Here is an 18,226-nt window from a genome sequence, read left to right on the forward strand (position 1 = left end):
TCCTGTCCATGTTGATACAAAAGTTGGGTATTTGTCCTTTCTGATGGAGGCATAATACTCCATGGTATATATGGACCACAGCTTCTTTATCCATTTTTCTGTTGACGGGCATCTTGGCTCTTTCCACAGTTAGGCAACTGTGGCCATTGCTGCTCTGAACATTGGGCCTTCTTTTCACTACATCTGTATCTTTGGAGTAAATACCCAGTAGTGCAATTGCAGGGTCATAATGTAGCTCTGTTTTTAATTTCTTAAGGAATCTACACACTGTTTTCCAAAGTGGCTTCACCAGCTTGCATTCCCACCAACAGTGGAATAGGGTTCCCCTTTCCCCACATTGAGAGAGGACATCTTTACCTTATTTTTGATCTTAGGGGGAAAGCATTTAGTCATTTATCATTAAGTATGATATTAGCTGTAGATTTTTCATAGATGCTCTTTATTAAGTTTATTCCCTTTTATTCCTAGTTGAGTATTTTTATCATGAGAGGATGTTATTTTGTCAAATGCTTTTTCTGCATCTTTTGAGGTGATCATGTAGTTTGTGTCCTTTATTCTACAGATACAGTGTTATTGATTTTTTTTTTTTAAGATTTTATTTATTTGACAGAGAGAGACACAGCGAGAGAGGGAACACAAGCAGGGGCAGTGGGAGAGAGAGACGCAGGCTTCCTGCCTGAAGTGGGGCTCAATCCCAGGACCCTGGGATCATGACCTGAGCTGAAAGCAGACGCCTAATGACTGAGCCACCCAGGGGCCCCTAATTAATTGATTCTTGTGTATTAAACCAATTTTCAAATGAATGCCACTTGGTCGTGTTGTATAATCCTCTTACATATTGCTGGATGTAGCGTGCCAGTATTTTTTTGAAGATTTTCACATCTGTATTTATAAAAGGTATTGGTCTATAGTTTTGTTTTGATATCTTCTGGTTTTGGTATTAGGGCAATATTGGCCTTCTAAGATGATTTGGCCAGTGTTCCTTCCTCTTACATTTTTCTGAGGAATTAGTGAGGAATTGTAGTTACTTCTTTAAACATTTGATAGAATTCACCAGTGAAGCCATCTGTATCTGAGCTTTTTTTTTTTTCCCCGCCAAGAAACTTTGCCTGTGGATTTAATTTCTTTATTTGTTCTGGTCTATTCAGTTTTCCTGTTTGTTCTTTAATTTGTTTTGGTATTTTGTGTCTTTCTAGGAATTTTCAGGTTATGTAATTTATTGGCCTGCAGTGGTTCATGGTATTCCCTTATAATTAATTTAAATTTTTTTAAAGATTTTGTTTATTTATTTGACAGACAGAGATCACAAGTAGGCAGAGAGGCAGGCAGAGAGAGAGGGGTAAGCAGGTTCCCTGCTGAGCAGAGAGCCCAACGAGGGGCTTGATCCCAGGACCCTGAGATCATGACCTGAGCTGAAGGCAGAGGCTTTAACCCACTGAGCCACCCAGGCACCCCTAATTTAATTTTTAATGTTGGTAGTTATGTCCATTCTTTCAGCCCTGATTTTATTTTTTTTTCAAAGTTTGTTTATTTATTTACTTGTTTATTTATTTATTTAAGTAATCTCTACATCCATCATGGGGCTTGAACTCACAACCCCGAGATCAAGAGGCATATGCTTTTCTGACTGAACCAGCCAGATACCCCCTTTCAGCCCTGATTTTAGTAATGTGACTCTTCTGTCCTTTTTTTTTTTTTTTTTTTTTTTTTGGACATTTTGTCAATTTTATTTTTCTTTTTTATGGAACCAGCTTTTAGTTTTGTAGGTTTTTTCTGTTTTTAAAATTGTGTATTTTATTGATTTTTGATAATAAAGATAATAATCTTTATTATTTTCTTCCTTTGCTTTGATTTTAGTTTGCTTTTTTTTTTTTCTAGTTTCTTAGGTTGTTGACTTGAGATCTTTTTTTTTTTTTAAAGTAGGCATTTTAGCTATGAATTTCCCTCTAAGCACTGCTTTTGCTGCATCTCATTTTTGGTATATTGTGCTTTTGTTTTCATTCAGCTCAAATTAATTTCTTATCTTCCTTGTGATTTCCTCTCTGACACATTGACTGTTTAGATGTGTGCTATTTAATTTGCAAATATTTATAAATTCCCCACATTTCCATCTGTTGGTTCTATCATAATTCTGTGGCAGTTAGAGATCATACTTTGTGTGATTTTCTTTCGTTTAAATTTACTAAGATATGTTTTGTGATCGGGTGTGTTGTCTCTCCTGGAGAATGTTCCATGTATGCTTGAGAAGCACATGTACTCCACTCTCATTGGAGGAGTCCTCTAGATGTCTTCTAGCTCTGCTTGTTGAAGTTTCCTCTTCCCATTTTAGCTCTGCTGTAGGATTTTTACCGTGCTTCCTCTAGCTTGCTTAACAACCACAACTCCTTCAGTATTTCCTCCTGAGTCAATTTCTCTCTCATTCTTCTGAAAACATATCTCCCGTCTTATTCCAGGGTTTTAATTTTTTCAGGGAAAAGAAATCAGACCCCATGCAAGACTTGGTTCATTGTGCAGGGTATGGTCATTGTCATGGTGTCACTTTATTTTTTTAGGATTTTATTTATTTATTTGACAGAGATCACAAGTAGGCAGAGAAGCAGGCAGAGAGTGAGAGTGGGGGGAAGCAGGCTCCCTTTTGAGCAGAGAGCCCGATGCGGGGCTTGATCCCAGGACCCTGAGACCATGACCCGAGCCAAAGGCAGAGGCTTAACCCACTGAGCCACCCTGGTGCCCCGATGTCACTTTTATCATAGAGCTTGTGTGGTGAGTTTTTCAGTGCACTGTGTACCGCTGTGATACCCCATTCTCAGGGCCCAGCCCCGTGTCTGGCTTGTTGGAGGAACACAGTGAGTGTTATGAGTGGAAGAATGACCATTCTGCTTGTGGCTTATGATCTTGGTCTGTAATTTGTCTTTTCGAATTTCATTTCTATTCCCAAATGTGTATGTTTCTGTGCTTTTATATTTGTAAAAACACCTACTTTAAAAAAAAAATTAAGATGGCTTTAGGACTTATGTATGCACGTATGTATGTGTGTATTTCCAAGTAATCTCTGTGCGCAGTGTGGGGCTCGAACTCACAGCCCTGAGATCCAGGGTTTCATGCTCTACTCACTGAGTCAGCCAGGTGCCCCCACATTCTGTTTTCAATAGACTTGTTCTGTGATTGGGTTTACCAGGATTCTAATTTTTTTTAAACTTTTGACTTTGAAATAACTCAAAAAAAAATTCAAGTTTCAAGAATGGTAGGAAGAACTCTGGTGTACTCTTCCTCCAGATTTACCGTGATTATCCTTTGCTTTATTATTTGAAGTCTGCATGTTTACCTTCAGCCTTTAGGGCCATTCGAGAGTAAACTGCAGACCCGATGCCCCTGCCCGGACTCCCATAGTGTGTATTTCCCAAGGACAAGATCACTGATGTACAAAGCATGGTACGGTGGTGAAAATGAGGACATTTAGGACTGATAGAACACCTTCCTCTACCGAGTTCTACTAACTGCCCCAGTTTAGCGACTCTAGTTTTAGAGCCAGGATCCAGCTTAGGATCACACATTGCATTTGGTTTCCCCATCATTTGATAATATTTGATCTGGTACAGTTCCTCTGATTTTCGGTGTCTTTTTGATACTGGTGTTTTTGAAGAATACCAACCATTTCTTTTATAGAAAGTTCCTCAGTTTGGATGTGCCTGAGGTTGCTTCCTGATGACGACATGATGCATTTTGCTAGGGTGGACGATGTTATGTCTTTATGCATTATATCAGGAAGCACATGAGGCCAGTTTGTCCCGTTATTGGCAATCACTTTGATTGTTGGCCAGGTTTCTCCAGTGTAAAGTTAACTGTATTCCTTTTTGTAGTTAATAAGTAATTTGTGGGAAAATACTTTGAGACCATGTAAATATCCTGTTTCTCATCAAACTTTCACTTACTAGATTTGGCATTCACTGAAGATTTTTACCCGAGTCAGTTGATGGTTGCCAAAAGTTGATGGTCTAACTTCATCATTACTTACCCATCTACTGGTTAGCCTTCTTGTACAAGGAAGAGCTTTCTCATCCTTTTCTCAGTTCCTCCCTCCCTCCCTCCCTGCCATCTGCCCAACCATCCATTTGGTCGGCCATCCATCTGGCTTTACTGTGGGCTTACAGATCTTTATTTTATTCAGTGGGTTCTAATCCGTTGCTTTCATTCTTTGTCCCCCACCCCCCACTGCCATTGGCTAGATTTGGCCAGGGGGAGCCCTACTAGACTACTATTGGCTAGATTTGGCCAGGGGAGCCCTACTAGACTACTATTGGCTAGATTTGGCCAGGGGGAGCCCTACTAGACTACTATTGGCTAGATTTGGCCAGGGGGAGCCCTACTAGACTGCTATTGGCTAGATTTGGCCAGGGGGAGCCCTACTGGCTGGTGCTTGTATCCTTTGTGCACAGCATTTCCTCACTGTCTGGAGTAAAGTGGAGATACGTGACCCAACTTTGACATCAGACATCCCTCTCCAGTGTTCTAGTTCCCTTTGTTGGCAAATGGTATTTAGAAACCAAGATCTGGCACTAAATGTGCTATTACTTATGGCCCTTTGAGAAACTGATAGTGTTATCTAGAGTTCATACTCTGCTAACTCTAATTCCAGTCCCAAACCTGAGGAGTCTTTCCATTCTTTCCCTGTGTTATATTTGTATCTTCCTTCTCTAACAGTGAGAAATCTGCCTCCCGATGTTATCAATATATTTACTCATTTTCTCAGTCCTACAGTATACAGAAAGTAGTTTCAGCATTACTGAGTAATGTCACCATATAAACAAACATTTAAGTAGAATGTAAGAGTTGTTTATGCTCTTTCTGTCTTTATCCTGGGGGTCAGTATACAAGGTACATGATCAGAGGCTGGTTGGGTTTGTCCTTTAATCCTCCCTGTCAAGGTAATTATGTTATTTATCTTAAATGTAGGCTCATTTGTTTCTGTTGGCATGTCATTATAGGGTTCCCCCATCTTGATTGGTTTTTTTTTTTTACTATATAGAAGATGAAAGTGGTTCCCAAAGTCAAAATTGTACAAAAAGTTATACCCAGAGAAGATTGATTTCCTTTTTGTTTTTTGTACTATATAGAACATTAAAATGGTTCCAAAAGTCAAATTGGTACAAAAAGTTATACCCAGAGAAGGGTCACTGCCTCTGTTACCCCTCTTACCTCCTGCCCCTCTACCTTTGCACATGACCATCCATTCTTGGTTTTTCACTCTGGTGGGGATGTTTGTTTGCTTGTTTGTTGATGAAGAGAACCAGACATATGTTCTTATTTCTAGTTCTTGGGCAAAAGATAGCATATTATACATGTTCTTTTATATTTGGCTTTTTTTGCTGTCATGTTTGCCAGCATATCCTGGAAATTGATCCTGGGCAGGTGATGGGGACGTGCCCCAGCCATTCTCACAGGTGTGAGGCACGCCGTGTGCGTGGACGTGCCGTGTTCTGTTTACTGGTCTCCTCGTGGGCATGTGGTTTCCAGTTGTTTGAATTACGCTGCTCCAGGGAATAACCCCATACACGTGTGTTTCTGTGTTATTGGCACTGGGTCTTCAGCATAAATTCCTAGAAATGGTGTTCCTGGGTTGAAAGGTGAAAAAAACATGTAGACACACTTTTCTTAGATTTTACCACATTTCTGTCCATAGAGGTCATAGCACTTTGCATTCACAGGAGCCAAGCACAAGGTTGCCTTTTCTCTCCAGGTTTGTTAACGGCTCCTTGCTCGTATAACATTTAACCAACTAGATAGGCTGTAGGTGACATTCAACAGCTTTTTAATTGGCGAGGGCCATCTTTATATTTTTCTTTTGTGAATTATCTGCTTATATCTTCTCGTTTTTTTTCCTATTGGATTTTAGCTTTTTCTCAGTTTTTATGACTCTCTATATTAGAGTTATAGCCTTTGTGAAATATGTTGTAAATACTTTTAGATCTTCATTTATATTTTGGCTTTGTGATATTTTTACATAACTGCATTTATCAGTTTTTGAAACCGCATTTGGATTTGCATCATAGAGAGCCTTTCCACGTATCCAGTTTTAGAGGAGCTCACCTGAGTTACCGGAACTTCTCTAATGGTTTTCTGTTTTACGTGTAGATCCTCGATCATTTGGAGTTGACTCTTGTGTTTGGTGTGAGGAACGGGTCTGTTCTGATCTTTTTCCAAATGGCCTTCCAGACATCCCTGTACCGTTCATTAGAAATTCCATCTGTGCCGCAGAGTTGGAGGTGCCCAGTCTCACTCCCGACCTGTCGGCAGCCCTGTCTCCTTGCTGGCCCTCTGCAGACGGTGCCAGGAGTCCCCTGTGGCAGGGGCTTGGTTTTTCTTTTTTTAAAGATCTTTATTTATTTATTTAACAGACAGAGATCACAAGTAGGCAGAGAGGCAGGCAGGGAGAGAGAGGAGGTAGCAGGCTCCCTGCCGAGCAGAGAGCCCGATGCGGGGCTCGATCCCAGGACCCCAGGATCATGACCCTAACTGAAGGCAGAGGCTTTAACGCACTGAGCCACCCAGGCGCCCTGGGGCTTGGTTTTCCAATAGGACAGGATGTGAGTGAGCCGGGGCAGTGCCGGGCTGCTTGCCGCTGCCGGGCTCACCGCCGCACCAGCGGTGCCTGCCTTCTCTGAGCCCTGCTGCTGCGCTTCCCTCACGGTTTTGTCTCTCTCCTGCCTCGTCTGTCTCTGCTTTATGCCCTCTGATTTCTGCTTTGTTTTATCTCTGTGTGTGTTGCCTTTCCAGTTTTGTGCCTTGTATGCCATCTTGCCGATAAAAGGACTCTGTAAGTCTCTGCCTGTCTCTTGCGCGCACGAATGAGGGCTGGATGGATGCCTGACATCCGTTGTGATGAGGCTGTTTTCTGAACTTTCCCCCTGCCTCTTCCTTACCGTGTCCACTCTTTTCCTTGCCACCTGCCTGACCGTCAACCTGCCTGTTTCATTGATTTTTCCTGCTTGTAGACTCAAGGCTGTGGTCCTGATGACTCCTTGTTTCGCTGGTTCACACTAGCATTCCACGCAGGCTGTCAGCGCTTTGTGGATGTCAAGAAAGATGGAATTTATTGCATACTCGTGTTTTAGAGCTCGTTATTCTTGTACCGAATGAAATGAAACCACTGTGACCCACTAAGCTCTCTCCTGAGCTCTGCTGTTGCTCGTAGCCGACACATTCCCCCAGCATCAGTACTGGTGTTTAATCCTTAAACGAACCCTCGTCATCGCTGGTGCCATTTCTTTCAAAGTGGAGCGGGCATTTCCTCTTCCTCCCTGGGTGGGGACTCCTCGATCAGAAACTGTTTAGAGCACAGGAGGTACCGTGAAGAATGAAAGACCCACCTCACTCGTGGCCCCCGTTAGTTTCCCTTCCTTTCTTCAAGGGAAAAGAGTAGAAGTCGGTGATACAAAGATAAATTATTAGAGCCTATTAGATAAATCACGACTGCCTGTACACTCACTCCGTGTTCTTTCAGCCGGAAATGGATGTATTGTGCACACGAACAGCACATGAGACATGGCAGTGCGTTTGTATAAGACATAGGCCTGAGTTTGAGTCCTGCCCTGGAGTCACTCGCTCTGGAATTCTGAAAACCAGCAAGGACACCTGCCTCCCCAGGACTTCTTTCCTCACCGCAGGACTGGGGTACACTGGGAGCCTCCCTCAGAGCATGGTTGGGGGCTCCTTAGCACACGTGCTGAGTCCTTCTGCGTGCAAAACCATGTTTCTTTGGCTCTGCTGGTGTTGTACGCTCCGTGTCAGCTCTCCCTGCTCTGAAGGGAGCCCTTGTGGCCTGGACATGGAATTCTCTGCTCTCTGTAAGGATTGTGTCATTGGGCCTTGATGATTTGAACCTGTTCTTTAAAAAGGTATACACTTTAGGTTTTTTCAAGCATGCCCTTTTCTCTTCTCATTTGTAGTTCTGTCCTTTCATGCCTTGCTGTGATTTTCACGAAATCCGAAGGAAACAAGATCTCAAGCCCCATGCCTCTTCGTGGCTCCCTGTGGTGATTCTGTCCTCCCCGGCTAGAGGAGGGTTTTGTATAGGAGACTGTCTCTGTTCCCCTTTGCGTGGAGTCCCTCTGTCTGTTTGCCCATCTGCCACCTGTCTGTCTGTGTGTCCATTCATTCTTCTGTCTTGTTCCCAAAAGCGTTTAAGGCAGCTTACAGAATAACAGAGCCGGATCAGAAGCGAGGGTGGGGCACGGACTGGCATGTGTGTCCCGGGCAGTGAGATGCCCGCCTGGGCCCCGGGGATTGTAAGGCTCGGCCGCAGCCTCATGCCTGAGCCCTGGCAGGCGCCAGGAAGACGGGGTTTGGCAGAGACAGAAAGAAGTGGCTTAGCGGGACCCTGGTTTTTCTGTTGCTGGGGCGTAGCAGAGTGTTTCTGTGTTCTGTGAAATAAAAATCACGTTTTCCCTTTTCCCTGTCCGAGTTCCACGTGTAGCTGGTATGTTCTGTAAATGGAGATTTCTCCAGAACTCTCCCCTCCCATGAGTCTGACGGCTGAGGAATGCGGCCGTTCTGCCTAGTGACAGAGGTTGGCCGGAGCTGGAAAATGGGAACCGCAGACAGGACACCAGCCTTTGTCGGTTGGATTCCTTCCGTCCTGGCTGATCCGGGAAGCGCTTTTAGGTAGTTTATCTTTGTTTGAGGGCATGCGCGGGGCCTCCTGCGAGCGCTCAGCATAGAGCCGCGAGGTGATACGTGCCGGCCGCGTCGTCTTCCGGACGGTGACATGGTGGACAGGTGACTTTCCTATAGCGCATCCCACGGTCTCCACTGGACGGTTTCAGGAAGGAGAATGTGCTCGGAGCTAATTATCATTTAACACAGGCTCTGATGGTAAGACTTACAGGGTCCATAGAAGCTAGGAAGAATTTAAAAATGGCTTCGTTACTTAAACTGCAGAGGGGGGAGTATTTAAGCTTTATCCTGTTTGTGCCCCACTTTCAAAAGAACAAAGAAGACAGAATAGCAAAAGATTCTTTTTTTTCTTCCTTTTGGTTTGCAGGTGCCCTCACGACCAACGGCATAAATCCCGACACCAGTTCCGAAATCGGACGTGCTAAGAACTGTCTTAGTCCCGAGGACATAATTGACAAGTATAAGGAGGCCATTTCCTATTACAGCAAGGTGATGTCACTGCTTCGTAAACCCCTTTCCTAATTGTGTCGTTTGAACGGGAGTTCCTGGTTTACACTGTGAAGCACCACAGTGTCTGCCAGTTGTTTGGTTCCGTAAGTATTCGTGTATTATTCCCTAACACAGGATACTGTATGCTTGAAAACGTGTTTTATTTCCGATTCAAAATAATGCGTATGTCATTCAGTATTTGGGGAAAGGGGAAGAAAGGCTATCATAGCGCCGCTGCTCAGAGATAGTCGCTTTAACCCGTTAGCATCTATTTTCTGGTCTTCTTGGCGCGCGTTCTGTGCTCGCCGTGCGGAGACTCGCGTCTCTGATTTGGCGCAGCGTGTGTTCCTCTGTAGTTCAGTCTTGCGTTGCCTGCTTTCTAACGATGTGCCCAGTGTGCCGTCTTCTGGATGCACCGTTCCTGTTACCGGATTTCAAAAAATTTAAATTTTCACATACACTTTCCGTCATCCGGAGGACAAGAGCTGCAGCTGTGCAGGGGTGAGGCGGCGGCAGCCTGTGGGAGCGGCCCCTCCCTGGCCCTCACCTCTCGGACTGGCGAGTGTGCGGGGTCCAGCGTGGATGTCTCGCGGGCGGCAGGCCCGTGACGCATGTGTGCAGGTGGGTGGCTCTTCTTTCAGGAGACGAGGCTGTCCCACGCGTGTCCTGCCGCCGCTCCCCCATTCCCTGAGAGGTACACCGCGATGTCCTCACGCTGCAGGCCTCTGCCCTCTGCAGATAGGGTGGACGGTCCCCTCCCAGGTGGAGGAGGTCCTCTACTCGTGCGCATGCAAGACTGCTGGGAGCCCCGCGCGGGGAGCGGGCAGCACCTCGAGCCACGCGGCCTGCCTGCTCCCGCAGAGCCCACAGCTTTGCTGCGCTTTGCTTCCTCCCCATCCTGGGGGCTGCACGGGCTTTCTCGCATCCCACTTCTGGGAAAACTGGCTTCAGGAAGCGTCTTTAGACATGCGTGCTTTTGTGCTTTTTTGTTTTTTAAGATTTTCTTTATTTGAGCTCTGTCAAGTAAAGAGAGTGAGCACAAAGGCGCAGGAGCAGAGGGGGAGGAAGAGAAAGAGAGAGAAAGACAGTGGGGAGAGGCGCAAAGGGGGAGAGAGAATCCTCAAGTCGACTCTGCACTGAACGTGGAGACCGACACGGGACTCCATCTCATGACCCTGAGATCATGACCTGAGCTGAAACCCAGACAGGACGCTCAACGGACTGAGTCCCCCAGGTGCCCTTATTCTCGTGTGCCTATGTGATCATTCCTTTAGTTAAGATTTCTGGGAATCACTGGACGTGATGTTTTACATTGATCATAATTCGCTTTCAGGTTACTCCTCAAATTCCTTCTCCAACAGGGAATGAAAAGGAGTAGAATTATTTATTTAACCAGTTCTCCGTTCCTGAATATTAGGAAAACTGAAATGACCTAATATGCAGGAATAGAGGACTGTTTGCCATCGTGGGAAGGAAAACAGTTTTTTTTAAGGGCATAGTCCCTAGAAGTGGACTTGAGTCAGATAATGCATGGTATTTTTGGGACTTATACATTGCCATATTGTCCTTCAAGAAGGTTAACAATCTGCTCTCTCAATCTGCATGGTATTTTTGGGACTTATACATTGCCATATTGTCCTTCAAGAAAGTTAACAATCTGCTTTCTCACAAACACTAGCTATTAGGATATTTGCCACCTTTTAGGGTGTTTGCCACTATGATGGGCAAAAGTAACTTTTCATTGTTTACATTTAATTATCAGTGAGATACTGAGCATTTTTCCCTTGTTACCATTTACATTTCTTATATGAATTACCCATATATGTCCTCTACATACTTTTAAGGTGGGGTGTTTTTCTTGTTGATTTGTTATAGCTCTTTGTATGTTATGGATATTAGCTTCTTACCTTTCATCAATGTCTGTTACAAATCTGTTTCCTAATGTTGTTTGCCTTTAATTTTGTTCATGAGGTTTTCTTTTTGTTTGTGGTCAAAACGTGTTTTTAATATGGTAAGTCTTTTGCTTATGGGTTTTACCTTCAGTGTTATGCTTAGAAATGCCTTGACAATAGAATAAAATTCCTTTCCTTAATTTTTTTTAAATCTCTAAAATAGGGATGATGATAGTACCTCTCTCAAAGGGATATAGTGAGGATAGGCAGAGTGAAGTACTGGAAAGTATCGTATTAGCTGTTGTTAGCATTTGATTTATTTATTTAAGAAAAGATTTTGATAGAGAGAGGGAGAACACAGGGGGATAGGGGGAAGCAGACTCCCCACTGAGCAAGGACCGTGATGTGGGACTGGATCCCAGGACCCTGGTTCATGACCTGAGCTGAAGGCAGACACTTAACGACCGACCCACCCAAGGTGCCCCTGCAATTATTATTTTATTAATATTTTAAAAAAGAATTAATGAGAGAGAGAGAGAGAGAGAGAGGGGCCATGTGCCCAGGCACCCTTAAACAGGGTCAGGGACCCAGCAGGAGGGAGAGTATCCCAAGCAGACTCTGTGCTGAGTGTGGAGTCTGATTCTGGGCTTTTTTCCTTGACCCTGAGATCATGACTTGTGCTGAAAGCAAGAGTCAGACGCTTCATCGACTGAGCCACCCAGGCGCCCCTCTTGTTAGCATTTTAAGTTATTTACCTCCTTACCTATAACTTATTTTGTGTATATAATGACACAGCAATATCACTTATTTTTTTCCAGGTACTATCTGATTATTCTACCATGACTTACTGAATTCATAACTTTTCTCTTTGATTTGAAATCCTGCTTACCCATATATTAGAGTCTAATCCTGACTTTTTTTTCATTCCTTTCTACAAATTTCTTTTCTTAGTCTAGCATCATGATATTTTATTTCCTGTAATCTATTTAATATATGATAATGTGTCTTCTTTTCTTTAAAATTCCTTCCTCTTATTCCAGATTTTCTTGGCTAGTATTTTGACTTTATTATTCATAAAGAATTATGAAATATTTTGTTCAAGTTACCAAAAAAAAAAATAGAAAGAAGGAAAAAGAAAACCACATTGGAATTTTCATGGGGTTTGCAATAAATTTTGAATTATTTTTAGGAGAACTTATATCTTCACAAAACTGCTTTTCTCTGTAGACTGTGTTCACATCTCTGCATTTACACGTCTTATTTTAAGTTCCACAGTACAGTTGCAGTTGTCTTCATTGAGAACGTGAGCATTGTTTTTAAGTTTATTCCTAGTTATTGTATGCGTTTTTGTTAATTTTGTGGATGAGATTTTTTGCCATTATATTTTTGAACTTCTATGAGCTGATATGTAGGAAGGCAGATTGATTTTTTTTCTTTTTAAAGATTTTATTTAGGGGTGCCTGGGTGGCTCAGTGGGTTAAAGCCTCTGCCTTCGGCTCGGGTCATGATCTCAGGGTGGTGGGATCGAGCCCCGCATCGGGCTCTCTGCTCGGCAAGGAGCCTGCTTCCTCCTCTCTCTCTCTCTCTGCCTACCTCTCTGTCTACTTGTGATCTCTGTATATCAAATAAATAAATAAAATCTTAAAAAAAAGAGATTTTATTTATTTATTTGACAGAGAGAGACACAGCGAGAGAGGGAACAGAAGCAGGGGGAGAGTGGGAGAAGGAGAAGCAGGCTTCCCACTGAGCAGGGAGCCCGATGTGGGGCTTGACCCCAGGACCTTGGAGTCATGACTTGAGCCGAAGGCAGACACTTAGTGACTGAGCCACCCAGCTGCCTCAGACTGATGTTTTATTACATGTGCTGCTGAAGCGAGCACCCACATTTGATGTTTTAATATTCATTTTGTAACTGGCTAGTTAAAAATTATAAGTAATAAGCACTTTTTCCAGAATCCTTTCTTTTCTCTTTGCAATTGTTTCCAACATTATCAAAGTGATCATAGCTAAGTTCTTTCAATGGGCGGACAAATGGAGAGGTCGTGTGCTTGTGAACTAATTCTAGCAGTTTAGTGACTGTCTTTGGGCTAGAGAGGCAGAAGGAACCCGTGTAAGGTCAGGGGACGAGGCTCTGGACGTGCACAGGGACCAGGCTTTCCTGCCTCTGGGGCGAAGCCCGGTGGGCGCGGCAGGTGGACCCCAGCTTGCCAGCCAGGGCTCACTAAAAGTTAGTGGCTACAGGGCGTGGTGGGGGAGTCAGTGGCCGTGGGACATGATGTTTCCAGTTCCAAGAGTGGGAAGAGCAGACTCTGGAGTTGGGCAGAGCCGGGCTTGAGTCTCCCCTCCCGTGTCTCAGGCCGTCAGAGTTCAGTCCAGCTGCAGGGGATCGGCCCAGGTTTTTTTTTCTCTCGAATGGGGACATGAAGGTCTGCCGCGTGGAGTTTTTGATCAGGGTAAATGAACTGTGTGTCAATGCCTACTGCAGTGGCGGGCTCGTTCTACCTGGTCACCGTCTCCTGCCCTGGTTGAGTACGTGTCCAGCAAGACGTCTGGAAGAAACCAGTTCCTCTCCTCACGTACGGGGCAGATGCACGTCTTGCCTATCTCTCTGGTTGTACTTTTCCTCGTTTGCGTCATTACCCCTTTGCTCCTGTTCTTTCCTCTTCTATGTCCTCCACTGCCATGAAGTGAGAGTGGTCCAGGAATGTTTGTGCACTTCCCGGATCTGAATGTATTTAATTCGTAACACACCCACGCACGCACACACACACACACACACACACACGGACTCATCAGGCTACCTCCCACTTACTGGGGAGAAGCACCACCTTTGGTTTTCATTCCCTGCGAGGGATTGCAAAATCTCTTCAGCAGACTCTTGGTGGCTTCATGAATAATTTTTTATTAGATTTCTGATTTGTGGCCAAGGAAATTCTTTCGTATTGGAACAGATGACTAGAGACATAGACCTTCTGCTGAGATACTGGTGTTGGAAGGAACCTTGGAGAACATATGGTCCCCTACCTTCCCACAGCAGAGATACTAAAGCCCAGGGAGGTTAAGTGACTGTCAGAGTCACATAGTGGCATTATTGGAACCAGAAGCTAGGTCTTGTGTCTTCTCGTGCGCACAGATGGAAAGATAGCTGGGCTGGGAGGCAGAGGACCCTCCCTGCAAGGGTTAGTGTCCGCACAGAGTTCTCAGTGCTCACCTGCCTTTAGCTGCGTTCATGTGGCCTCTCTGGTGAGGGTCACTTTGTTCCTAATGGAGTGATATTGCCGCCTTAGTTTCGGCGTCATACCCGAGTTCAAATCCTGCCTTCACCAGTTACTAGCTTTGTAATCTTGGGCAAGAAACTTTACTTTTTTTAGGTCTCATTTTGGGCCCTAAAATAATGGTAGAATTTGTTTTGGGATTTTTGTTTTAGAATTGAATGAGCTAATTCCCTCATTTATTCTTAAAGTATTGCTTGTATAGTTCTTTTTTTTTTTTTTATTTTATTTTTTTAGTGTTCCAAGTGCTTGTATAGTTCTACGCGGGACCTTTGCTAGTAGGTAGTTACTAAGGATCCAGTAGTGAAATGGGGCTTGGTTCCTGCGTCCTAGAGCTTATGTTCCAGGAAAATGATGGAAGACTAGGTATATAGGTCATTAGGAATTGTCCTTTCTTTTCCTAATCCCCGCTGATTGTGGATACCTTTCTACTAATGGATGAACAACTTTTTTATGATTGCAGTTTAAATCTCTGTGTAGTATAATTAAAAAATATATGAGTGTCGCATAAAATATGTGAAAGTATGGAGTTGACTTTTATTTTCACTTAAATGGAAGTTTTAAGGGTTTTGAAGGAAAAGAAGTTATTTAATTTCAGTGAAAAAAAAAGTCCTTATGTTTGTTGTTGTTGTTAAATGGTCTATAAAACGTGGTAGATTTCTGGGGCTCCAGGGTGGCTTAGTTATTAAGTGTCTGCCTTCCGCTCAGGTCATGACCCCAGGGTCCTGGGATCGAGCCCTGCATCAGGCTCCCTGGCATCGGGTCTGCTTTCCCTAGTCCCCCTGCTTGTGTTCCCTCTTTCTGTTCTCTCTCTCGCTCTGTCTCTCTGTGAAATAAACAGATAAAATCGTAAAAAACAAACAAACAAAACAAACGGTAGATTTTTGACTTTAGAGTTGGTAGTTGGGGAAGTATAGTTTCTTTTTATGACTGTGTCTGGTAATTGATATATTATATCACAAATTATGGACATTTCACATATTTGAAAAGAGGCGAGCATGGAGGCCTGCCCTTCCTAGCACAGTGATTTCTTTGTCTACTTTATAGAAATTACTTGAGTAAGAAGCACGAGCGATTCTACCTTTGCTTCGTCATAATTGGTAAACGGGCAGGTGGGGCTGCCAGGCCTCGGGGGTGCTCGGCCACAGCGGTGGGTGGGATGGGGTGACTCCCAGTGTGTGATGCCCGCCGACAATATTGGTGGGGGACGTCCTCACCCGCGGGCGCTCGTCTACGGGACTTCCCTGTGTAAACCTTTTCTTCAACTGCAAGTTTTCCAGATTCCTCAACGGAAGGTCACTCCAGCTCAGGGTGCTTAGGAGAAAAGACAAAACAGGTTTGGAAGAGCAAACCGGCAGAAGAACAGCCCGCGTACAGTTTTGCAGTGTAGCGTCAGGCGGGGGGTGGGTGCTGGAGGGGGGGACAGGGGGCACTCCAGACCTTGATCCGGGGTCCCAGCCAGATGCGTGCAGCCCTCCCGCAGCCCTCCCGAGTGGGAGCTACCTTGGGCAGAGCTGGGAGCCCTGGAGGTGAGGCCTGAGAGCACTTAGCCAGGGTCACCGTCAAGTAGCGAGGGCTGGGTCCCTTTTCTGTCTCCTCTGTCTCTCGGAGCTGAGAAGCAGGGCCAAGTAACTCGGAGAGAAGATCACAGAGGTGTGGAGCACTAAGTGCAGGCACACAGGGGTGCAGGGTGTTTGCCACAAAGTCAGATACATTCACAACTTCAGCAGGTGTGAGAGGGTCGCAAGGTGTTTCAGAGCACAGGAGATGTAAGTGGAAATGGAGACAAGTATCCACCGACAGTATCGTGAAATGTGATAAAAATGCCCACTGTTGTGCATTTGTAGGTTCAATCCACCAACCTCCTCTGACCCCATAACAGATGGACTTTCTCCAACAGAACCGCCATCCCCCTCTCCCCACGGTGGGGGGGTGCTGTCGGTCCCCAAGCTGGGGAAGTGCCCTGCGGGGTCCCAGAGCCCCTGTAGGGCGACTTTCATGACACAACAGAGAATCTTGATTGTCCCTTCTGTTTGACGCGTCTCCTCGTTTGTGTCCTACAGTACAAGAACGCCGGAGTGGTTGAGTTAGAGGCGTGTGTCAAGGCTGTGCGCGTCCTCGCCATTCAGAAGCGGAGCATGGAAGCCTCCGAGTTCCTGCAGAACGCCGTCTACATTAACCTCCGGCAGGTGGGTGTGCGTCCTGCTTGCGGGAGCCTTCGCGCGGCTCACTGGAGCCTGTCGTCTCCAGCCCACCCGGCGGCGGCGCTGGGCTTCGGTGCGGCCGTGGCAGCTCTGCAGCCGGAACCCGCTGTCCTGCTAACACAGCTCCTTCGTCTCCTTCGTCACATGATGAGCCTTTCCTTTCAGAATCCCACATTTTTTCCCCTTAAAATTTTTTCTTGATCGGAGAAACCACTTGCCAGCTTTGTGACCTTGAAGCAGCTCTGGGCCACTGGCCTCAGTCTTGTCATTTGGGATGTGACTGTCATCTGTCATCCTGTGTGGGTCGCTGATGTCACACAGAGGGCAGTCAATAGATGCTTCTGCGTCTGCGTCCAGATAGGATTTTGCTACAGCGGAATCGTTAGAGCTCTTAGCTATAGGTTGCTAATGCTAAATCACGAAGCTGCTGGTCGAGAAAGATTTGAGATGTTGGCTAACGTCACTTGGATTTTTATGGACAGGGGAACCAAGTCTCCAATGTCCAGCAGCTTGCTTACGGACCCGTGGCGGGGAGCGGGACAGGTGACTGTAACAGCACAGCTGTTTGCTGGGCACAGGCTGCTCTGGGGCTGGGAAGCAGGGGTGCAGCTGCTTTCCGCGAGCTGCCGGTCTCGTAGCCAAGATAGACCTTCGGTGCGGGAGTGCATGAGGAAAAGGGGGTAGGCAGCACGTGGCAAACGGACAGAAGCTAGTTTGGTGGTGGGGGAGGGTGTGGGGTCCGGGGCTGTCTGAGGCAGTGAGGTTCAAGCTGGGATGGGAAGGTTGGGTAGGAGATAGCCAGGAGAGGAGGACGTGGGAACCGTGGAACCGAGCATTCCCGGAAGCTGGCTCAGCAGGAGTGAGTCTGAAATCAGAGCGAGTGTGTTCCCTGGGAGGACCCAGAGCTTGTGGAGACAAGCTGGAGGGGAGCTTGAGAGAGGGGCCGATCAGGGCTGCTGTTGGCCAGGGCAAGGGTTTGCAGTGTACACTAAGCGTGGTAGGTTTTAGAGGAAAGGACTTCCAGGCATGGGACGATCTGATCCCATTTGTCTTGAGTAAGGAGGTCAGGGGGCAGTACGGATGCTCCCACCTGGGGATTACTGAGCAGGGAGAGGGAGCGACCGTGCACACGTGTGGGTCGTACAGAGGGCACGATGGGGGACTGCGGGGAGGGTCGGCGGGACCACCGCCCAGGCTCTGGCTTGATTTTGCTGGTGCTGTGCTTTAAGAGGGAAAGCTGCAGAGGATGCTTTGTGGGGAAAGGTGTTGGGTTCAGTTGTGGTATAGTGAAAAGCCTGTTGGATATGTGGGCTTGAGGCTCAGGGGGGAGGGAGGGTGGTGGCTGGGAGAGAGATTAGTCATTTCGTATTGTGGACACATAAAAACCATGAATGAGACACTCGGGCCTCTCCATCCAGATTTGACACATGAATATTTTGCCATATTGACTAGAGATTCTTAGTTTTCAAAATAGAAATAAAATAAAGAGAAACAAAATTGGAGCTAATGAATGTCTTTGGGTTGGTGTGTGGCCTCCTCACACGTGTTATAATGGTATCTATGCTGCAGTCGATATTTTAGCATAATGCTTAGGCCCAGGGCTGTGGCGTCACTCCCTTGGGCAGGTGATGTGGCTGCTCTGTGCCTCCTTCCCTCCCCGGAAGCACCTCACTGCCCATCAGGCCCCTTGTCACAG

The 18,226-nt window shown here is 45.7% G+C and overlaps 1 protein-coding gene across 3 annotated transcripts in view; it reads left to right on the top strand.

Moving 5' to 3' along the window:
- Positions 1-18,226, top strand: part of TRAPPC9 (trafficking protein particle complex subunit 9) — a 521,456-nt gene that overhangs the window by 65,443 nt on the left and 437,787 nt on the right. For all 3 annotated transcript variants that reach the window (XM_044244893.1, XM_044244892.1, XM_044244894.1), the window contains 2 exons: positions 9,041-9,162; positions 16,390-16,515. In XM_044244893.1, the coding sequence (XP_044100828.1) occupies positions 9,041-9,162; positions 16,390-16,515 (248 nt within the window). The remainder of the gene's footprint in view (positions 1-9,040; positions 9,163-16,389; positions 16,516-18,226) is intronic.

The sequence above is a fragment of the Neovison vison genome, chromosome 4, assembly GCF_020171115.1.
Source record: "Neovison vison isolate M4711 chromosome 4, ASM_NN_V1, whole genome shotgun sequence".
Classification (NCBI taxonomy): Eukaryota; Metazoa; Chordata; class Mammalia; order Carnivora; family Mustelidae; genus Neogale; species Neogale vison.